This window comes from Peromyscus eremicus, chromosome 8a, assembly GCF_949786415.1.
Source record: "Peromyscus eremicus chromosome 8a, PerEre_H2_v1, whole genome shotgun sequence".
Classification (NCBI taxonomy): domain Eukaryota; kingdom Metazoa; phylum Chordata; class Mammalia; order Rodentia; family Cricetidae; genus Peromyscus; species Peromyscus eremicus.
Window position 1 is genome coordinate 4776426 of NC_081423.1, and position 23936 is coordinate 4800361.

General features: G+C 50.2%; 1 protein-coding gene across 1 annotated transcript in view; it reads left to right on the plus strand.

Annotated features, from left to right (window-relative positions):
- The window catches only part of Tekt5 (tektin 5), a 43294-nt gene extending 34994 nt beyond the window's left edge, over nucleotides 1–8300 (plus strand). The window contains exons 6-7 of the mRNA XM_059270007.1: nucleotides 5041–5195; nucleotides 7841–8300. Of these exons, the coding sequence (XP_059125990.1) occupies nucleotides 5041–5195; nucleotides 7841–8243 (558 nt within the window). The 3' untranslated portion in view covers nucleotides 8244–8300. The remainder of the gene's footprint in view (nucleotides 1–5040; nucleotides 5196–7840) is intronic.
- The last annotated feature ends 15636 nt before the right edge of the window (nucleotides 8301–23936 follow it).

The following is a 23936-nucleotide window of genomic DNA, read 5'->3' on the forward strand; positions in this document are numbered from 1 at the left end:
GGTGGGAACTGCTGGGCATCCACCTCTGCTCTGAGTATGGCTGTAAATCCAAGTGGACCTTGCCACGTCTGTATCTGAAAGAAAGCGACTCACATTTGTTAAAATTCTGATGCTTTATTTAAGGGGTGCATAAGAAGCCTCCTGGGCATATTAGCCACAGCTTCAATAAGATGCACGAAGAGAGCCTGTGTGTATCTGAGAAGGAATCCCTCAGGCGAGGGGACAGTTCCTGCAAAGGCCCGGTGATAAATGCCTGCCTAGGTTTTTCTTTGTTTTTGTTGTGACCAGCTTTCAGAACAGCCCAGGCAGAACCTAGACTTGCGATCATCTGGAGTGCTGGGACTGCAGAAGCGCCCTGCTACCTGCTGCATAATGTGGGGATATCACAGCTCTGGGGACAGGTGGGTGGGTGGCTTCAGAGGAGGTAGTGCTTGAGACGCTCACTTTGCGTGTACGTGTGCATATGTTACATATGTTTAGCAAGTACCTGGAATTTGAGGCTCTGCACTCAGGAGCATGTGCCAACTTGCCCAGGCTCTCCTCTCTAGAAGCCTCCTGGGTTCCCAGAGGTGCTGGGGGTGTCTGCAGAGTCTGAGCCACTGGAGAAAGAGCACAACTCTGGGCGTTCATTTTCAAAGTTGTCTACATTTCTCCAGAAACCTGCAAGCCCTGGGTAGGGCCAGCTCCCTTGCAGGACCTCCTGGGTCCCCATTCACAAATCTTTAAAAAAAAGAAAAAAGAAAAAGAAAATCACGACTCACTCTACCCTGCTTGGGACTCCGTGCTGGGACAAACAGCCTAGGCTAACTACCACATCCCCACCTGCAGCGAAGCAGTTAACACAGCCCCTTCCTGCTGAGGCCTCCTCACCCCTGTGGTTCTGCACCTTCTAAGTCACTCGGGTTTCTGTGAAGTCCCACACCCACAAGGTCAGAGCCTCAGAGCTGAACACCGGTTCTGAAGACTCTCTAGAACATCCCAGTGTTCAGCCAGGGAAGCCAGGACTGACTTACTGTTTAGATGGTATTTCCCCCTTGTACTGTAGACTCTTTGTAAAAGGAAACTTTCATTTACATTCATCTTATTTTGTGTGTATGTGTGCACATGCCATGGTGCATGTGTGGAGATCAGAGGGCTTGGGGATCGAGTTCCCTTTGGACCCTGTGAGGGTCTCAGGGCTAGAACCTGTGTGTGTGTGTGTGTGTGTGTGTGTGTGTGTGTGTGTGTGTGTGTGTGTGTCTTGTGTAGCCCAGTGGCCCACGTTGGCCTCACTGAGGATCACCCTGAACTCCTGATTCTCCCACCTCCACCTCCTCAATGCTTCAATGGCAGGAATTGGCCACAACACCCAGCTGAAAGAAACTCTTGGGACCGTGGGAGGCTTTTTTCTTTTGGCCATGATGTTTTTATTATTGTATGTACTCTTGGCACACATTGCTCATGTGAAGCACCTGACAGCTCACGTCTTTCTCACTGTGTTGTAGTACTAGCTTCTCTCTCTATGCTCCAGGATGTCCATTTTGATTATTGATATGTGAGTCTTCATTTAATATGTCATTACAAATAGACATGATATTTTCATGCTTAGATTGGTGATGATCTCAAGCGGAATGGCACTGTAGTTGTTACCTTTGACAGACCTTCTGATAAAGTAGTTGGTTCACTAGGAAGGAAGGCCGCATCAGGACCCTCTCCTGCTCTGGGTAACGGCCCTGATAGCTTCCTCTTCAGCAGAAAGCCCTGCCACTGGCCAGCCCACACTGCTGCTTACCTTCCAGCCTTTGGGGATCACAGTCCATGGATTTTAAAGGTTCTATCACCCACTGGGGATTCTGGAGACCCACAGGCTTCTAGGGCTTGGGAAGGGGTTGTACCTCAGTGGAACTTGCGGGGCTTTTATTCTCCCTTTGGATGAAGACAACCTAGATAAGAGGCTGTGGGGAACAATTTTTGGCAGCAGGAACACCCACCTGGACCTGGGCAGATGTGCCCTGGGTGTGAATCATCAGTGGGCCGTAGCAGAAGGTTCTGGAAAACCCCAGTGTTCTGGAAAACCCACAGACAGGTCTGATCAAGACATGTAGCCAGGAGGGGGAGAGGTATATGAAGAAATGAGCAACCGTGGGCTCCAGGCTTGATCCTGAGGAAGGACAGAAGGGGGCAGGAGGGGACGGGAGGGGACAGGAGGAAAGCGATCCACACACCCTCCTATCACTCACACCCTTGTCTCCGGCGTCATCACTGATGGACTCTGTTCCTGCCTTATTTATGTGCCCATGAAAAGGGGTCCCAGATCCAGCCACCCCAGCCACTCTACCTGTTTTGTCATACCATCTGTATTGTTAACTACTGTGCACCTCAGTTTAAATAGTGTAAATAAACCTCAACCTTTAAACTAATAATTTATTTAGAAGTGCCAGTTTATGGGCCAGGTGCACTAGCACATGCTTGTAATCCTAGCTCTCTGAAGGCTGAGGCAGGAGGGTTGTCTTGAGTTTGAGGGAAGCCTGAGCTACATAGTGAGGTTGTCTTTAAAAGAGGATGTGTAAGGAAGACCCCACACAGTGGCATGAATATGCCTGTAATCCAGCCCTCCAGAGGCTGATGCAGGAGGATCATGAATCCGAGGCCCACCCTGGCTGTATGCTAAGACCTTGCTAAAGGTAAAAACAGAAGAGGGAATCATTGGCAACAAGTCTAGACTTCAGACCTACAGTCATTCCTTTAGTCTGCATTCTGAGTGGACTTCTCGAATTTAGCAAATGAAAGCATAGGACACCCTGTTACACCTGAATGTTACAGTGTGTCACTTTAAGTGTCTGAGTGTCAGAGTGTCCCAGCAGTCACTGGGGCATGTCTTGTACTGGGCTATTGTTATAAAGTAGCATAGACTGGGTCCTTTATAAACAGTGGATTTTACTCAGGTGCAGTGCCACATGCTTGTATTCCCAGCCTTTGGGAGGCTAAAATGGGAGGGTTGTGAGCTCCAGGCTAGCCAGTATACATAGTAAGACCCTATGTCAAAACAAAACAAATAAACAAAATCACACCCAAACAATGAAAGTCACAGTTTGGGAGGCCTGTATCAGAAAGTCAGCCTGGCCACGGTCCGGTGGATTAGAAAACTGTTGATTTCTTGTTTCTTGCATGACAGAAAGGTGACCTATTCAGTCTCCAAATGGGCCCCTTCAGCAGCCAGCACACCATGAGAGGGTTTCCATACACATGCACTTTGGAAAGTGGTGGCAGTCAGTCACTCTGCTGCAGGACACATGCCATTGTGTATCCAGAATTTAGATGTAACCAGGTGTCCTGTGCTTTAGCTGGCCACTCTTCTTGAAGTCAGCTCCCAGCACTGATTCTCTGTCTGTGTCTTCCCAGACCCCACAGTTTGGATGATACGACTTTCCCAGCCTGTTTTATTAGTAGTTCCTCTGGCTTTTATGCGCCTCACGCATTAGACTGGCAGAGTAAGAACAGTAAACAGCCCTTACCAGTTGGTCTGATTTCAAGATGGCCCCACACAAAGCCAACGTCTATTTACAGTAAAGCTGGATCAAGCAGGGTCAGATAATGTCCTGATTGAGACTAGTTAGTGGCAGAGATGTTGCGTTTGTTTTTCTTTAAGCATTATTGAATCTCTGGCCATATGAAACTGAACTCTTTGTGGTGATGAGCAATTACAGAACATTCTGGCAATAAAGCCATCATGGAGAGCATTGCTTTTAGGCTTGGCAGGAATAGAATGAGTGCATCCTTGGCATTGGGTAATTCCAGGGCTGGAGTGGGTGTCAGTACAACCCGTCCCCAGAGAGCCTTCTCACAGGAGAGGGCCCATGGGAAACAGCTGCGCTTTGATCTAGGACTGCGTGTGACTGAGGGTGGAGGGTGGTTGTTTCCATCAGTGAGGAGATTGCAGGTACTACCATCCGTTCAGTCCAAGCCAGGTTAAGGATGGCCCGGGCAAGGTCAAGTTCCTTCAGTAATAGACCAGCCTGGTATGCCCATTCTTTATTGTCACACTCATTAGTTTATATTATTTTTATTTGTGTATTAATTTTTTAGGTTAGGCTAGTCTCAAATTTACTTTGTAGCTAAGGATGTCCTTGAACTTCTGAACTTCTTGCCTCCATCTCCTGAGTCCCCAGGGTTACAGGAGTGTGTTAGCACCCATTTTATGTGGTATTGGGGATGGAAGCCAGGGCTTTGCACGTACATTTTCAGTTCCTGTTCTTTTATTGTTTTCATTGTGGAAATTTTCAAACACATAGAAGTATAGAAAGAGACAGAATGACTTCCACGAACCCACCATCAGTGTCAGCTCTTCACCAATCTTTTCCTGTGTGGCTTTTTTCTGATTTTCTCATGCATGCTGAGGAAGCCCTCTAGCACCGAGCTACATCCCAGCCTCTCTACTGAGGTGTAACAGTCTGATAAAAGAAAGTGTACAGCCAGTGAGCTTTAATGAGATTTCCAGTTTCACACCTCTGAAACCTCTACACACATCAAGACATGAAACATTTCTCATCCCAACGGGCTCCCTCTTGCCTCTGCTGGGATCCACCTTTCCACAGAGTGGGACAAAGGCGGCATTATATGGGGAACCTGTGTCTATGCGTAGATTTTAGAACCCCCCCCCCCCAAGTACACATCTTTTCTTCCTTATTTCCTTTCCCTTCTCCTCCTCTCTCCCTTCTTCCCTCCCTCCGTCCCCCCTTCTTCCCTCCCTCATCCCTCCCTCCCTCTTTTCCCTCTGAACAATGATTGGCTCACTCCAGCAGAGTTTCAAAACCCAAATTCCTCTTGGTACTGGGCCAGCACCAGCGCTCAGTGTCATGGTGACAGGCAGTAATGGCAGCAACAGCTTCTCAAGGTCATCCCAGTCCCAGTCCCTGCCCCAAAGGTGTTCATTCAGGGTTGGACAAGGAAGAATTTAAAGGCTAGGTTAGAGGTCCCTGAGGTGACTTCAGCTCCCTGCCTTCCCCAAGAGGAGGAAGTGAGAGAATTCTGGGAGATGTAACAGTCTTCTGGTCCCCACAGATACTGCAGGAGATCTTCCAGGCAGAGAACACCATCATGTTATTGGAGAGGGCCATCATGGCCAAGGAGTGTCCACTGAAGGTGGCCCAGACCAGGCTGGCATGCAGGACCCGACGGCCCAACGTGGAGCTCTGCAGGGACATACCACAGTTCAAGTGAGTGGAGCTGTGGTGGGACTGCTGGAGTCCAGGAAGAGAAGAGTGGGGTCTCAGAAGCGTCACTGTTACTGGAGTTGGTGGCAGAGCCTGGGCTCACCCTGGCAGTTCTAACAAGCTGGGTTTGTCTACTCATCTAACAGGCCAATTAGACGGGAGACTTACCAAGTGTGCCCATTTCTGGTCCCGTCATGAGGTTTAGGTTTAAATAGAGGACAAGAGGACTGCATAGCAGCCCTGGTCACGGTGTGGTCTGACCCATCACTGAGCTCTTATCTCTCCTGCAAGGTGGTCTGATAAGATGATTGGAACTGCGGGAAATGTCCTGTGCTCCTCCTCTGTCTTCAGCCTTTTCCTTCCCTCATCATGAACTCCTAGGGCAGGGGACTTCAGTTTCTTGGGAACTGTAATTTAATCGTGTGGTAGCCAAAGTGAGGGATGCAGCATCTCTTTAGAATATGGTTGCAGTAGGAACCCTGGGTCTGAGAACCAGATCCTGCGTGAGTTAGGACACCCAGTCCCACATCTCAGCTTTCTATCTCAGGGTTCTATCCTGACTGTCTCTCTCTGAAGCTCCTCCACCCCTCAGCACTGCATGTCTGCTCAGGAACCTCCTGCCTCCTCTGAAAGGCCAAGAAGACATTGCCAGCAGAGACAGACACAGCTCTGGCCTCTCATTCCTTCAGCATCTCTCACTCCAGGATCTGATGGGAGAGGTGCCTGCTTGCATCCCTGTTCCTCTCCAAACTCTCTCTTTGCAAAGAGCCCAAGTCCTTCCTGGCTGGCTAGACCCATCTACCCTGCTAACTAAGTGGACTTGCTTCTGTGGACAACAGGAGAGGGTGCAAAGCTCATGGGAGTCTCCAGGAAGGGGGCTCAGGAGCATAGGGCAGGGGGTCATGCCTCTCTCTGGCTTCCAGTGGCTTCCACAGTCCTGGAGCCCATGACATCAGAGACTATCATTCTGTCCTGGGCCTCTTTCTTCTTCGTTTCCTGCTTGCTTGGTTGCTTACTCTTCTTTTTATGTGGAACGGAGGATTGAACTCAGGGCCTTACACATGCTAGGCAAGCACTTGACCAACTAAACCACGTCCCCTTAAATTGAACGTATTCTAAACTAAATGAAATGGGCTGAAGATGTAGTTCAATCAGTAGAGTGATTGCCTAGTGAGTTTGGGCCCCAACACCACAATGCATAGAATGCTCAGGAGGTAGGGGCAGGAGGACCAGAAGTTCAGGGTCTTCCTTAGCTACATAGAGCTTGAGGCTAGCCTAGGCTACATGAGACCTTGTCTTGAAAAGTTTTTAAAGTTTAATTGAAAATGTAGACTATGAATAGAGTGAATAGAGAGTTTTATTTTATTTGTTTTATCAGTTTCTGAATCAAGAGGTCACATTTCAGGTGTTCTTCAGCCCCTGTGGCTCCTGGGCTCATCATACACAGACAGCATGGCTAATTCAGAGTCCCTTTTGGCAATACTGCCCTGAAACTTTTCCTCCTTGGTCCCCACACGACCCATTCATCTCATCTTTTTTTCTGTACTCCAAACTCCCCCCTCAGAGCCCCTTCCAGTACTTTTGGCAAGTTCTGCAGAGGCAGATCCTGGGGTATAGGGTAAGGCATGGGACAATGTGGGGGCTGTCCTCAGATCCACCCCCTCACATCTCGGAGGCACACAGTCCACTCCAGGGGTCTTTTCACTGTGCTGTAGTGAAAGTCTTCAGTATCCGAGTCAGATGGCCAATGGCTGTGGGTTGCTGGGAGGGTCTCTCTTCCAGGACAAGTGGCTTCCACTGGTTAGGAGCCCTAATTCTCTGAGATGTGAACCTATGAGCCAAGAAGAGCTAACACAGCATGGATGTGTGCTCCAGCTGGAAAAGGGACCTGAGCAAAAGCCACCGTATACCCCATCTCATATGTAAATGAGGCTAGCCCTGAGTGTTGTTACCAGCAGAGACCATGTTTTCAAAGTAGCCAACACTCATTTAAAATACACCTGACATGGCCAGGTGGTGGTGGCACTTGGGGGCGAAGGAAGAAGGATGAGGTGTTCAGGGTGTGTAGAGAATTTGAGGTCAGCCTGGACTATGCGGGCCTAGGACAGGAAAGGGGTGGCCAAGGCAAAACACGTCACATAATAGGCCAGGTGTGCTTGAGTGCCTGAGACAGGAGGACAGCCTGAGCACTAGAGTGGAGACAATGTACTACGGCCAGCATAATGACAAATCTTAGAGACAAAACCACACAGAATGAATCGTTCCTTGTATTACAGTGAGTAGTTTTTCAGTGTGACTGTGCCACAGTTTGTCTTTCCCTCTTCTGGGCCATGGTGGACAGCGCTGCTGCGGACCCTTGGTGTGGACACCTGTCTTCAGTTGGGGTTGGAGAAGCAGGGGCGGGACTGCCCGTCCTGGGGGCAGACTCGGGGTTACATTATTGTCAAATTCTGCCCTTCGTTCCATCTGTTGCCTCCTTCATGCTTTGTCAGCCTGGGTGACCCTCTCAGAGGTGCTGGTCCATCTGTCCTCCCCTCCAGGACTGAGGACTGCACTTCTGTGGCCACCCAGGGGAACCTTCCTCGCCGCGCAGGGGGGTGGTTGTGCTGAAAGGTGTGTCACGAAGGCTTCTCTCTGCCCCACCCCAGGCTCGTGAACGAGGTCTTCACCATAGACGACACCCTACAGACTCTCAAGCTGAGGCTTCGGGAGACGCAAGACACGCTACAGCTGCTGGTGATGACCAAGTCCCGGCTGGAGCACGAGCTGGCCATCAAGGCCAACACCTTATGCATCGACAAGGAGAAATGCATGCGCATGCGCAAGACCTTCCCCAGCACGCCTCGCCTGGTGGGCTACACCTGCACTGGCCCTTGCGCCAGCCTGGCCCCTTGTGGCAGCCCCGCCCCCTGCGGCGGGTCCTCCTCCTGCGGAGGCGCGGCACATTGTGGAGGCCCCGCCTCTTGCGGTGGTTCCGCCCCATGTGGTTCCGGCCGTGGCGGTTCTGCACCTTGTTCCTGCCCAGGCTCCTGCTCTACGCAGGTGTGTTAAATGGCATAACGTTGGAAAAAAGCTGAAAAAGAAAATAAAAGAGTGGTTTTCTCCCTTTCCTGTCTTCATGAAAATGTGAAGATACAGAACCGAAGTAAATCAAAACTCTTTGAGCTAGTTCCCGGGGGTTAAGGCTTGGTGGGAGGTCCTGGGAGATAGGATGGGATTCCTCAAGGACCGAACCTGGAACCTTGGGGCATCCCCAAGAATGCAGGAGACGTCCTTCCTCCTCCCTCTTCTCTCCTTTGTTCCCTTCTGTGTCCTTCCTCTCCTCACTATTAAGAATTCAGAATATGAGCTGGGGATCAATCAGACTTGGTCCTTAAAATCAGACTTCTCTGACTAGCATGCTTAAGATGCCAGGTTCATCCCTAGTAGTTTCAGATTATACAGACAAGTGCACAGTAGCAGAGCTGGGCAGGGGAGATGGATGGCTCAGCTGAACCCTTGCTGCATAAGCCTGCTTCCCTGAGCTAGATCACCAGGACCGACGTTAAAAAGCCAGACGAGGTGGTGCCACAGAGTCTCGCTGTTTAGCCTGGGCTGGTCTTTAACTCACAGATTCTCCTGCCTGTGCCTCCCAGTGCTGAGATTAAAGGCTGGGCCACCACACTCAGCTCTCTGATTACTGGCATCTTAGATGTTACAGAGAATTTGCCAAACTTAGAAGTTAATATCCATGCATTTCAATCTACTAAATTCCGGAGTTTATTAGCTCACACCGATTTTTTTCATCCACTTTCTCTTTCTGGTCCAGAATCCAATCCACATTCCACTGGGTTAGAATGGATCTATCTTATTTATTTATGTATGTATTTGTTTATTTATTTTGACAAATTTTTGTTTTGTTCTTTGAGATAGGGGTCTTGATATGTGGCCCTTGCTAGACTCAAATTTTGTTGATCCAGTCTCTGCCACCTGAGTGCTAGTGTGTGTATGTGTGTGTGTGTGTGTGTGTGTGTGTGTGTGTGTATGTGCACAATCCCCTTTGGCTCCCCTAATGAATCCATTCCTCAATTTAGCACTAGCAGCATGGACTGACCATGTTTTTACAGTACACCTTGAGTTCTAATCTGATGCTGTGTCCTATAGATTGGGAGTCAAGCATCCTTAATGCATCAGTTCTCAACCTGTGGGTTTTGACCCCTTTGTCAAACCTCTGTTTCCAAAAATATTACATTATTAGCAGTTGCAAAATTACAGTTATGAAGTAGCAATAAAATAATTTTATGGTTGGGGTCAGCACAACATGAGGAACTCTATTAAAGGGTCGCAGGGTTACCACTGATCTAGTAGATGATAGAGTAGAAACCATAGTGTGAGGCTTGTGCATAAGGGTTTTGAGAAACAGGTGCTTAGGAGGTTTTGGATGAACTTGGGAAAAGACCAAGCAGAGGGAGCCAGGGTGCCTGAGACTTCTGTCATCTTTGGACCTCAGTCCCTGCACACAGTGGTGTGTCAGAAATACTTCACTGAGTGACTAGCAAGTGGCCAGTCAGTGTATACAAATGTATAGGACTCCATCCTGCGTTTGGTAGGTAATACCTGAGAAGAAGTGTGGTCGTACTGAGGGTGGGCAAAGTGAGCCCCAGACCCACCTGCCGAATACAGTGAAGGACCAGATAATGGTGGACCCCACCCCATACACACACACTGTGGCTCTCAGAAGCTAGTGTGCTGCTAACCAGTTATACAGGGTGGTGCCCCTGCTGCTGACAGGGCCTATGGCAGGAAATCTCAGCAACAACCCCAAAGCTGGCCCCATGCCAGGCCCAAGAACAGGCTGACAGGCTATAGAGGAATTCCCAGCTGACCCACTTTCCTAGTTGGCTCAGGAGGGGTGCTTGCTGTCCAGCTGACTCCAAGAAACACCAGTCTCTAAGGAGTGTGTGTGTGTATGTGTGTGTGTGTGTGTGTGTGTGTGTGTGTGTGTCTGAACCCAGTGTTTTAGCATGTCCAGAAGACTGGAACTGGTGCTATAACTCAAGGGGATTTTGGTGAGAGAGAAAAGTGAAGAACCATGAGGAAAGAGACGAAGTCCACAGTATGGGGACTGAGGAGGCTGGTGGGTATGGGACCAGGCCCTATTTGTAGAGGCTTAAGAAGCCATCACATCCCTTCTGGCACTTGAATAATGAAGTCTGCATGTATGTGCATGTATACGCACATTGAGTTTCTTCCTTTTTTTTAAGAAGGAGCTGGTTGTGGTGACCCACACTTTCCATCTCAGTACTCCAGGCAGAGGCAAGCAGACAGGTTTCTGTGAGTTTGAGCGAGTTCCAGGCTATCCAGGGCTCTGTGGCGGGGAAAGAAGGGTTTACCTGTCTACCTTCCAGCCACATTCTCTGGCGTGGCTGATAGGGTCGGCAGCATTGCTTCTGCCGTGGGCCTCCCCACTTCTTACGCTTCCCGGTTGTCCTGCTTCAGAGGCCTCACTCGCTGGCATGCACACGCCTTTCTTGCTGTGGTTTTATAAGAACTCGGAACTCTGAGTCTGGATGTGGCTCTCTCGGTAGAGAGCTTGCCTAGCATGCATGAAGCCCAGGGTTCCATCCTCCAGCACTGCATAAAACTGGGGATGCTGGGTCTGGAGAGATGGCTCGGCAGTTAAGAGAGCATACTGCTCTTGCAGAGCACAGGGGCTCGGTTCCCCAGACCAACATCGAGGTTCAGGGTCTGTAACTCCAGTTCCAAGGGAGTTGATGTCCTCCTCTTCTGCCTGAGGGCATGTGGTGTTCATGAACTCATGCAACACACACACACACACACACACACACACACCACAAAGTGGGCTGGTGTAGGGAGCATGCCTTTAATCCCAGCACTCAAGAGGTAGAAGTAGGGTGATCAGAAGTTCAAAATCATCAGCTACACGTGGAGTCTGACACCAGCTTGGTCTATATGAGTTCCTGTCTCAAAGAGCAGGCAGAGAGAAGTAGTGGAAACCCCTGGTCCCTCTGGAAAATTGAAGTCCTGAGAGTTGAGACAAGACATTTTAAGGGTCTGGAGGGACTGCTCAGCTGTTAAGAGCGCTTGTTTTCCCAGAGGTCCTAGGTTTGGTTCCCAGCACCCACATGGTGGTTCACAACCGTTTATAACTCCAGTTCGAGGGGAAGTGATGCCCTGTTTTGAACTTCATGGGCACCCTGGGGCTCTCCTTGCAGATGGATGTCACACACACATCTCCTGGTGATGTGAATTTTCTTCTGTCAATGGCTGAGTCAGAGGAAAGACACCAGGTCTGAAACTCCACGATGTGTTTCAGCCTGCTCTCCTCCAGGGAAGCCTCACCGGACCCAGTGTGAACCCAGGCCTAGCCTTCACATCTGATCCCTGACCCAGAGTCCCTTCCTGTGTGCTGTGCATCAGTTACTTTTACACCATTGTGACGAACACATCTGAGAAGAGGCTGACTCGTGGAAGGGAAGGCCCGTCATGGCAGGGACGAGACGGCCCGGACCGGGAGCCTGTGGAGCAGCCGTTCACATCATGGTGGACCTGGGAATAGGGAGCCAGCCAAACTGGAAGGTCTCATCCTAATGATGTATGTCTGCCAACCAGGTGTCACCTCCCACAGTTCTAGAGCCTCCCAAGATATTGTCACCAACTGGGGAAGCAAACATTCCAAACGTGAGCCTGGAGGGGACATTTCACAAACTATCACAGCAGTGACGAAAACGCACTGCAGCCTAGTCACTCCGTCCAGTGTGGAGTGCTCTGTGGTTCTCTCACACCCTAATGGAATCAGTCTGTCAGAAGTCCCACTGGCGTTGCCCTCCTGTCTTTCCTGAACTTGGCCACCATTCACTCTCTTTTCCATTGCCCGTCTGGACAAACACCTTTTCTCTCCCTGGGTTGATGGGAATGAAGGGGAAAGGCGAGCCAACCCGACGGTGACTTCCAGCATGCTTACAAGGTGCGCCTCTGTGAAACCGTGTGCATGCCGGTGTCCTCTTTGAGCTGCCACGTGCAGCACTTGTGAAGACAGTGGCCAAGGACAGACTAAGAGGGCAGAAGTCCAATATTCCACAAAGCCGTCTGCAGAACCTAAAGTCAAAGAAGAAAACAGGTTCCTGTAACTCTCCAGGCACGAGAAAGCAAGCAGTGGGAGGAGCCTTTGCAGACAGAAGGAGCCTGCACCCCTCTTGAGCCCGCAGGAGGAAGCCAAGCTCTCCGTAGTGCCGTGGAAAAGAGCCAGTGAACACTGGTAAAACTTGGTGGTAAATCAGAAAAAAAAGAGGGTTGGCAAGATGGCTAAGCTGGCAGAGGTGCTTGCTGCCAAGCCTGATGACCTGAGTTCAATCCCTGGACCCACGTGGTTGCAGTTGTCCTCTGACCACTACACATGTGTACTCTGGCACACACACATGCACACACACGCACATAGATAACTGTAATTAAGAAACAAAACTACAGAAACTAAAGTACAGAGATAGCAAGGAACTCACCTACAGTCACAGTAAATAAATGAGGGAGATAAGAGTCCAACCTAGATACACGTGTCCGCAATCTAAACCGCTGATCTCAGCTTCCCAAATAAAAGCCAGCGGCCGACCGTCTGCAAGGCTGCTGGCAGACTGTAGTCACACGGTTTGTTACACAGTTACAACCTGCACTTACACAGGCTCCCTACAGGAGCAGGGCACCACAGCCCTACCCAGCCGCTGACCTGAGAAAGTGTTTCTCCAGCCTCCAGAGGCCTTAGTCACCAGCAGTGATAACAGCCAGACTTTGAGGAGGATGCCAAGGGCTGCACTCGGCCAGGTAACCCCACACTCACCCCATGAAATGGGCACTGTCCGCCCCATTTTACAGTTCAGAAAACTGAGGCACAGGGAGGTGAGACCACTTGCCCACTGCAACAATGGAGATGAGCTGGCCGTGGCTTCACTTGGGTACTTCAAATACCCACCCCGCGTCTAGTTATTTGGGGTATAGGCTTTGAGAGTAAAGTGCCCGCGTTGTTTAGCCTGGCCCAGAAATGCCAGTGCGTCACGGTCACACAAAGTCTCAGCTGTTCACTCCTGTGGGTCAGAAAGTGCTCTCGACAAGTGCCCCCCTCATGCAGTCTGGATGGAGGGGTCAGAACACAATTGAAATTCCTAAGGGCTGCTGCGGATTCCTTCTGTTCCTCTCTGAAGACATACAGAACATTCCTGGTCTGATATGGGAGGGGGGCTGGGCTTCCAGTCCCTGCTTGCACCTTCTCGGTATCATGTGATCTCAGACGTGCCCATGGATGGAATTCTCTGTGTCCCCGAGATGTGGCCAACTCTCCCTCCACCCAGCAGTACTACTTGGCATTCCTGGCACTCCTCTGAGGGCAAGCTTGGGGTGTGGGCACTCACGGAGAGAACCCAGGACAGCTGAGATGGGCATGTAAGGAGCTGCTGGCTCCATCCCTTCAGCGCCATACAGCTGGTGAGGTTGCAGCTGGTGGCATGTGTGTCCTGATAGGGGTGTCACATAAGCCCGTGCTAGGCTCGGGTTCAGTGATGTCTGGTGAAGGAGACCCATTAGCTGAGAATTTACGAGTGAGAAGAGAAAATTATTTTCCACATTTGGGGTTGTCTTTACCTGCCACGAAGGGACAGACCTGGTACAACCAGGTAGGGAGGTCAGACACCTTGTTCACACAATGTACTCTATTGTCCCTTGGGGTCAGGTTCACCTGGCTCATTTTTAAATGTTTGTTTTATTTATTTACTAATGGGGGGAGCACACGCCCGTGGCTTATTTGTGGAGGTCAGAGGACAGTTCTGTAGAGTGACTCTCTCTTCCACCTTTACACAGGTTCTGGGAACTGAACTCAGATCATTGGGCGTGTGTAGCAAACACTTCAACTCTCTGGCCCAAACCTCATTTGGTTCTTAAAGTTCTGCAGGGAGGTAGAGGACAGCTGTCCACCAGGCACAGGTATGGGTATTTGGGTGATGAGTGGGGTTTGCTGCTGGCTAGAAGTGACTCACATGACCTTGTAGGTTTGGCTCAATGACATACTTTTAAATGGTTCATTTGGGGCCAGTAGAATGGCTCAGCAGGTAAAGGCACTTGTTGAAAAGCCTGGTGACCTGAGTTCAATCCCTGGATCCTACGTAAAGATTTAAGGAGAGGACCTATTTCATTATTCTCTGGTTTACTCTCTCTCTCTCTCTCTCTCTCTCTCTCTCTCTCTCTCTCTCTCTCTCACACACACACACACACACACACACACACACACACACACTCATCACCTTAAAAAAGAAAAAAAAGAATGGCGTCAGTAGGCCCCGGCCTTCCTCACTGTACACAAATGAAGTACACCTTGTACCCTCTTCTTCTGGCCCCTGCACCACACCCTGACAGGTCCTGGAGTAAAAGCTGAGTACTTTCCAGCACAGTGGGCCCTGGGCATGGATCCCTGCACTGCCTCTTACTGCCCAGCAGCCTCAGGGGTAGGGGAGCTGCAGGATTGTGAGGTGGTGCGGATGGGGATCCGGTGCGGATGGGGATCCTGGCTGAGCCATGTGTTCGGATGGCTGGAGGGCCCCGGCTCTTCTGCTCTCAGGTCCCTGTGCTTTCTCTGTCAGCATCTAGGCAGACACACTCCTGAGCGGGAAGAGGTGGGTGGAGGGCCTGTGAGGTTCTGATCCTGCCTTCTAGTGGCAAGAAGGCACTGACATCTTGGCCATGGCATCTGATGACAGGTTTCCAGCTACCACTGGGAGTGAAGGGAAGCTAAGATACTCAGCAGACAGGAGCCACAGGCATGATGGAGCTTCCGAGCCGATGAAGCTGGGCAGACTCAAGCCTGTCTCGGAATTCCCCTCCCAACTGTCTGGGCCCAGAGCTGGAGCAGGGAGTTGGGAGAGAGGTTTGAATCTGCCCAAACCTGGCAAGAAGCCTGAGGCTCAAAGCTGGTCTCTGTTCAGTCTAAAACCTTTGCACACAGCAATCATCGCAGCTTCTTGTGCAGGACTCCGAGGCTTTAATTCTGACCTGCCCCAGTTCCTCTGGGCTCTGCTTTGCCACCACACCAGCTGCGCATGCTCTGCTTTTCCCCGGTAACACTGGTCCTGCCCAAAACTGCCTGCTTAGCTCCCAGTCAGTTACTCTAGTACAAAATTACCCGTTCTATCTAACTAACTAACTAACTAACTAACTAACTAACTAACTAACTAACTAACTATATACACACATACAAACACATATGAATGACCTGCCTCGGCCACATAGTGAACTTGAGGCCCACCTGGCCTACACGAGACCCAGGCTCAAACACCAAACCAACCAAACACATGCAAAGTTCTTGAGCCTTTCCCATCTGTAGAGTCAGAAACTCCAGGACAAAGGCCAGATTCGGTTAATGTGAGTGCCGTGAGCCTGGGGCCATATTTTTCTTTCACTTTGCAACTACTCCTCCTGTACAACTTCCGGAGATCTGGAGAGGGAAAGTGAGACAGATCTCACCCTATAGACCAAACTGGCCTTGAAATCCCGATGTAGCCTAGGCTGTCCTGGACTCACTTTGTAGTTCAGGCAAAACTTGAACTCACTATATAGCACAGTTTAGCCCTGGATTTGGAGCAATCCTCCTGCCTCAAGTTCTGCATGTTGGCATTACAGCCATACACTCCAGCCAGGCAGCCAGGACATTCTTGTTAGATGAATGGATGTCCAGGGTGAGCGGCATCACGTACTAGGTAATTGTACAGTCGTTCTGGGTGCATTTATTATTACCTTGCCCACAGGAGACAAGCATCCCACAAGAATGCAGGATGGAGAGAGGGAGTCCCTTGGAATTGGAGCTAGGAGAGGGACCAGGACATTAATAAAACCCAACCTGAGGCTGGAGGCAAAGGGGAGGCTGGGAACTCTCCTTAGGTGGTAGGCACTGTACTGAAGCCAAATGGACCTCTTCCTCTGGAAAGGCAAATGTCCCCCAACTCTTTGGAGGTTGGGAAACTGCTTACACTCAGGGGAACCAAGCTCACAGAGTGAGTACCCCCCCATCTCCATGGTCATCACAGTGGACACTTCCAGCATCCAGCCACACTAGGTGCTGCTGGAAGCCCTGCACAATCAGTGCAGCCAACAGCAGTCCTGAGCACCTCCCCCTGCACAGCCTCCCACCTGCACCCTCCCCTCCCCCGGCTGCTGCAGACATGCTGCCCGGTGATCCCGCTCTGTCCAGCTGGGATGGTTTTCTAACAGCTCACCTCTCCACAGAGGAACCTCCCCAGCCTAGACTTCTGCAAACATTTTGAATGCCCTGGAGGACTGGAGTGGAGTGGCAGAGCAAGGGCGGGGACAGGAGGGAACAGTGACTCCAGCCCAGCTCTCCTCTTCCTGGGCACCCTTCCCCCAGGCTGGGCACCCACAAGGGTGCTGCTGCCTCTTTGGATCTTGAACTTGGCTGCAAGCCTGCCTGCTTGGCCTGCTTGCCTGCCTGGAGTTTACTATGCAGGGGTCAGGAATGGACAGAGAGGGAGGGAAGGACCAAGGGTTTCCCAGTGCCCTGCCTGACTGAATGGATGCTGTCTTTACCATCAAAAACCAGCCAGCCAGTACTCAGACACTTGGATCCACTAAGGTTCCTCATCCTAGGGTGTGCGAGGGTAGGTTTACAAAAGAGGGCTAGGGTGGGAGGAGGGGGTGATGGTCATGTGGCCTTTGCCCCCTATTACCACAGGGTTACTGTCAGGCTCCACCTCCAGGGGACAGAAGGGACTGTTTTCGGCTGGGTGGGCTGCACTGGACACTGATGGTTTGTTTGTCTGACGCCCACAGGCCTGGGCTGCTGAACACCCTGCGGCTACTCCCTTATGCAAATGCCTATGCCAGGCACCTCCCCGCACATCCCTGTGGCCACTGTGCGCATGCCCCCAAGGGCATGGGTCCCTGGGTAGTGACCTTTAGGGAAGAGTGGGGAGGGACCAGGGTGAGCTAGAACCCCTGGACTTTGCCAGGTCTGGTAAACAGAGTACCTTCGAGGTAAGGAAGGCTAAGGCTCTGCCAGCCCCACCCCCTGGAAGCAGGGTGCTGGCCAAGGGTGACTTGAGGTGGCAAGGGGATGAGGGCATGGGCAGGCCCAAACATATCCTCCCAGAGCACAGCAACTCTCAGTCCAGTCTGCTCCTGAGAGGTTCTGGAAAACCTATTCCAAGACCAAGAGAAAGCAGGTGGTGGGCAGCTCTTAGCAGGTGTGGCTCTTCCGCGGCATTGTTTGCTGCTCAGCCTGGCTGTGCCAACACACCACGCTGGTGCTGATTCTGTTTGCTCATTGCAGCCATTCCTTTTCCCAGTTCTTAGGGTTCTGTGAGCTGGGAATGCCCTCAGCCACATTGTCCAAACACGCTGAATTACAGGTGTGTACCACCATGCTGGATTACAGGTGTGTACCACATGCTGGATTACAGGTGTGTACCACGTGCTGGATTATGGTGTGTACCACATGCTGGATTACAGGTGTGTACCACGTGCTGGATTACAGGTGTGTACCACCATGCTGGATTACAGGTGTGTACCACATGCTGGATTACAGGTGTGTACCACATGCTGGATTACAGGTGTGTACCACGTGCTGGATTATGGTGTGTACCACATGCTGGATTACAGGTGTGTACCACCATGCTGGATTACAGGTGTGTACCACCATGCTGGATTACAGGTGTGTACCACCATGCTGGATTACAGGTGTGTATCACATGCTGGATTATGGTGTGTACCACGTGCTTGTTTATGGTGTTCTGGGGATGAGATGTTGTTGTGCATAATAGGCAAGTGGTCTACCAACTGTCTTACATTCACAGGGTCTCACTGCATAGCCCAGTCTGGTTTTGCATTTATGGTAATCCTCTTGCCTCAGACTCCTGAGCACTGGGATTACGTGTATGGGCCTCCACGCCTGGCTTAGTCCCACTTTATATGGTGCTTTTATTTACTATGTGTGTGAGTGTGTGTGTGGGGGGGGGGCGGCGAATGCTTCCTGGAGGCCAATGAAGATGAGGTGCACTACAAAAAGTTTTGGAGTTCTGACCTTGTCCACTGGCTCCTCCTTTGTTCATTCCCCACTTCCCAGGAGGAAGGACTCCGAGAGCAGGAGGAGGGCTCACAGTGCCCATCTCGCGGTGTGGAATGCCAAGGGCAGGGCATCCCACGTCTGCTCTCCAGGGCCGTTCTGTGGAACGCAGTTGGACTGTGCTTTCGCACACACCCTGCATTGTCTGGGTGTTCCCTGTTGGCCCAGGGCTTGGCCTTGGATCTTTGACAGGAGTCCAGAGCGGGGTCTGGAGACCCTCCAGGCCCGAGCTCCACTCTCTGTTTATAAACAATGTCCCCTCGTGGTTAGCATGCTTCCTTCTTCCCATCCTCTTAGATTCTGCGTCCTTCGGCAGAACAAAGCAACCTGGGCAAGGGTCCCTGGACCCCAGAAGCAGGGCAGTGCTCCCCGGTCTGCAGGCAGCATTCACACAGATGCAACCCTAGTCTCTGAGGATGCGCTACAGCACAGGCAGGGAGCCAAGTCCTCACAGTTGGCGAGCACTTTGACAGCGGGGCCATCGCTGCAGCCCAGGGCGGGCAGGTGGCTCCATGCAGGGTGAGAAGCAGGTGCAGTTAGATGGCTGCAGAGGAGAAGGTTTCTCTGGAAGGCAGCTCCAGGCACGTCAGCTTAGGAAGGGGCAGTTTGGGCAGAGGCACCCAGGGGGGTCGGGAGTGTCTCCTTCCACCCAATGGAGTGAGAAAATGGTGACCAACAAGAGCCCTAAGATTTTACTGTGAGGAGAGCTGACCTATGGGAAGGTGGGCCACTGGAAGGCTAGTGTCCAGTCAGCTGGCTCTCAGTCTCTGCCATACCTCCAACTCACCCGTAGCCCATTCTTCCCCTTCCTCTGGGAAGCCCGCCCCTCCCCCATCCATTGTTCAACAGAGAACCTGAACCATTTGGCCTCCAGACTCTTAGCTTTGAACAATTGCTCGGGCAAATGTAGATCTGGAGCACATTTTCAGGAAGGCTGTATCCCGACCACACCAAGAGCAGGATGCCATGCCCTCTGTGAGGGCTGTGAACCCGGCTGGGCAGGATCAGGACCAGCTGAACCCATTTGCTGGAGCTGGAGGGCTGAGCAAAGACTAAAGTCTCTGGCTGAGCCTGCAGAGGGAGGAGGGACCTGGGGATAGAGAAATGGGACACGGGACTCCAAAGGGCCTGCACTGAAGGTATCTTATGGTATGGAATGTTCCACTTCAAGCTGCCTGGGCAAAAAACAAACAAACAAACAAACAAACAAACAAAAAACCCTGGCAACTAAGAATAGATTAACATTTACCGAGCACTCTGTGAACTTCTCCATATTAATTCACTGAGTCTTTTCAATTTGTATAAAGCGTTTCCATGTTTGTGTATGTGCATGCATACACATGTAGAGGTCAGAGGTCTATGTTAGGTATCTTCTTCAACCACTCTTCACCTTGTCTTTTTGAGACAGGGTCTCTCTCTGGGTCGACTAGGCTGGCTAGCTAGTGAGCCCCAGGAATCCCCCTGTCTCCACCTACCAGGATTATAGGTGTATGTAGTCAAGTGTGTTTTTTAAAGAAGGTGCTGGGGATCTGAACACAGGCCCCACGCTTGTGTGTCAAACACCTCACCAGCTAAATGATCTCTTCAGCTCTCAGTTCACTCATTCTTCACAGCAGCCCTTTGAGGCAGGAATTACTACTATTTCTATTTTACAGATGAGGAAATGACGCTCCAGATGTCTGAGTCACTTACTCGAGTCATGGTTCAACTCCTCAAAAACCAAGGGGAGTGTGTCACAGAGTAGAGCAAAGGGAACCTGCCTTGGAGATGATCATTCCATCAGGTATGAGACAATCACGTCGTAAGAATGTGAGGTTTGAGGCTGGAGAGTTGGTTAGACTGCATGTTGCTCCGCAGAGGACCTGAGTTCTGTTTCTGCCACCTGCTCACAACCACTTATGCTCTAGTTCCAGGGGACCTGATGCCTTCTTCTGGCCTCTGCGATCATCTGAACTCACATGCACAGACACACGCATGCAAATTAATATATATTATATATTACATAAATAAATATATATTTATATATAGAGAGAAAGAACGAGGATAGCAGCATCTAGAGACTCTTTATACAAAGCTTAAAATTAAAGATTTTTGTCTTAGTTAAGGTTTCTATTGCTGTGAAGAGACCCCATGACCACAACAACTCTTATAAAGGAAAACATTTAATTGGGGTGGCTTACAGTTTCAGAGGTTTAGTCCGTTATCATCATGATGCAACATGGTGGCATGCAGGCAGAGTGCTGGAGAAGGAGCTGAGAGTCCTACATCTTGATCCTCAGGCAACAGGAAGTGGTCTAAGACCCTGGACATGGCTTGAGCATATATGAGACCTCAAAGCCCAACCCCCACAGTGACACACCTCCTCCAATAAGGCCACACCTCCTAACAGTGCCACTCCCTTTGGGGGCCATTTTCTTTCAAACCACCACAGATGCTAATGTATAACTTCAGAGATTTGCCATATAAACCTGGCTCTGTGGCTCTCTCCTGTAAATTCAGAAGTACTGATGCTTGGGTCCACATCCTTAGGTCCCAGTAAGGCATCACTCATCCAGGGAAACAACAGATGTCTCATTAATGGCTACTGTCTCCATTTCCTGCTGGCTACATATCACTTTGGTCTCATACTCCAGGAGGATACTTGCTCTGTAGACACAGACATAGAAAATAGAGTTAGATAGGCCTCTGAGATGGCTGGCTGAATAACGGCAATTGCTCACAAGCCTGATGACCTGAGTTTGGTCTTTGTGGCCCACATGGTGGGTGGACAGGAGCAATCCCACAGGCTGTCCTCTGACCTCCACAGTGTGACATAGCATACGCACACACACTGAATAAACAAACAAACAAACAAACAAATAAATAAATGTTAAAGGAAAAAAAGAAAGGGAGAATATGATTAGAAAGCCATTTAGAAATTGATTCTAACAGATTTTTTTAACCCTACATGGACTTTGAGTCTCAGGAAGAAGCCAGCAAAGGTCACATGATAAATTGCATGCTGAAAATCTATACATTTTCCTGTGTGGATTGTCACTCTGTCTGACTATCATTTGGGGAACTAGTTAATGTGCAGCTTCTTAGACCTCTCTTCAGGGGGTCCAAAGCAGGATCTTCCCTGAGGGCCAGGAATCTGTGTCCTTCCCAGGAGTCTTGCCCTGGAATCAAATGCACTGTGTCATACCGTATAGTCTCCTCCTGAACCACACTTCAGGAATGTGACCTTTGTCCCTGGACACTCAGAATAACTGTGGTGCCCTAACGGGTGCTGCCCGAAAGAGAGTTCAAGGCCCAGGTCTTACCCATGAGTCCTGTTGACCACGGACAAATCTGTCCCAAATGCACCCAATTTAAGAATCTGGGCCTGATGGTTCATACTTGCAATCCTAGCATTCAGGAGGCTGAGGCAGGGTTGCCCGTGAGCTGCAGGCTAGCCTGAACTGCACAATGAAATCCTGTGTCTTCCTGGAGGCTTCAGCCAAGGCTCACACATCTGGGTTTCTGTCCCAACAGATTTAAGGACAGCTGCTCAGTCTCTCCCTGTAGCTGACAGTGCCAGGCCTGAGTGAAACCTGTTTCCCTGCTTATCACACAGGTTTGAATGAAATGGCTTGGGCTGGGCTTGATGTCAGAGGAGGGAAATTACCATTCACTTTTCCCAAGAGCCCCACTGGCCACAGCTCACCCCAGCACTCCATCACACCCACACAACGCAAAGGGTTGGTTTGTGGTGCTGCACAGAACTGCACGCAGCCTTGCTGTGGCTGAGGGAATTCATGGGCCCAGAGGAGAGGAACTGGCTTGTTACTGCTGGACGAGACACACTGAGTTTGGAAGAGGAGTCACACTGGGTGTGAGTAGGAGATTCAATCTCAAACTCAGAGCATGGTGGAGCAGGACGCCCACGGGACACACCCTTGGTATTGTATTGTGTTACTCTCCTGTGATGACTATAGGTCATCAGATAAAGCCACCAAATGAAGAGCTGGATTCTGGGTACATGATTAGGCCCCTAACTGCAGAAGAGAACTGAAAAGCTCACTGTTTGTAAGACAGTATCTTGTTGCATAGCCCAGGCTAGCCTCAGACTTGAAATCCTCCTGAGTGCCAAGATTGCATCTGTGTGCCACCGTGCTTAAGTAGATAGAAGTGAAGACTACATGGCTGCCTCCCCTAAGCACTCTCTGATATCAGCTGCCCTTGGGCCCATCATAACGTAGACTGAGTTTCTTCACTTTCTTAATATTTCTACATTTTATTTTATTTTTAACTGTGTGTGTGTATGCACAAGCATGTCCACACGTGTTCACGTGTGCACATGAGTACAGTTGCCCCTGGAGTCCAGAGGAGGATGTTGACTCCTCTGGAGGTGAAGTTGTGACAGTAGAGGGTCACTGAGGTGAGTTCTGGGAACTACTCAAGTCCTCAGCAAGAACAGGAAGCACTTGTAACCTCTGAGCCATCTCTCCAGGCCCGATTTTAAGATCTCATTAAGATCAGGGACCTGACACTGTGAGACCAGGTGTGGCAGTCTGGGAAAAGTATGACCACAGCCCTCTGCAGCCTGTCTTTAGACCAACAAAGGACAGGCACATGCTAGAATGTTTAGGCTCCAGGGAAATGCCAGCCCAGCTCTTCTCTCTTGCAACTGCACACTCTATAGTCCTTCCTAGTACCTGCCTCTGTGCCCCTTGGCACATGAGCTAAGCCGGGCTGAGTCACGTGGTGTGAGCTTCTCACCGTCTTCTGAGAACATGTCAGAAAAGCCTGTTGTTCAAGGGACTTGAAGGCTTCCCTTCATCCTGCTCCATCCCCATCTATGCATGGCAGCCATCTCTCTTTGGGTTTTGAAGGGAAGGCTCGTTCTCCTTTCCAATCCTGTTATTCCACCTTGGATATGATACTAATGTCCCCACCACGATGAGGATCTCTTTCCTAACGATAATCATTTTGGTCATTTTAAAGGGTATTTTGTGTATGTGTGTCAGCTCCTTCATTTATTGCTCCTAACATCTAGGGTTCACATGCTCAAATCACAGTATGTCTTCACAAAGCCCTGAGGGTGGGCTGGGGATGTGGCTCAGTTGGTAGAGTACTTGCCCAGAATGCATGAGGCCTTGGGTTTGGTACTCATCACCAAATAAAAGTGGGTGTGGTGGTGCATGGCCTGTGATCCCAGCACTCAGAAGGTGGAGAGAGGAGAATAAGGTCATCTTCGGCTATCTAGTAAGGCTAGCCTCGGCTACACAAGACCCTATCTCAAAACAAACAAGCAAAAATACCCGAGGTGGGATATTGAAATGGACCTATCTCATGGATGAGGAAAACAGTGCATAAGGGGTCCCTCAGGGTTTTTACTTTAGACTCTTTCATGTCCTAGTGAGTTTTATTTCAGAAGATCCTTGGTCAAACAACTGGGTGTGCCCCAGTCAGTTTGGGACGCTTTTGGCCCTTAGGAAGAAGGCCTGGCCTGGCTGTCCAATATGGGACACTCAGCACATACAGCTATTGGGCACCATTTGGAGTTGACATGGACTCTGAGTGTTAAACTAACTCTAGGTTTTCAAGTGTTATTGTCAGATAAAAAAGAATATATTTCTGTATTTTTTATATACTATACTTATAACATTCAG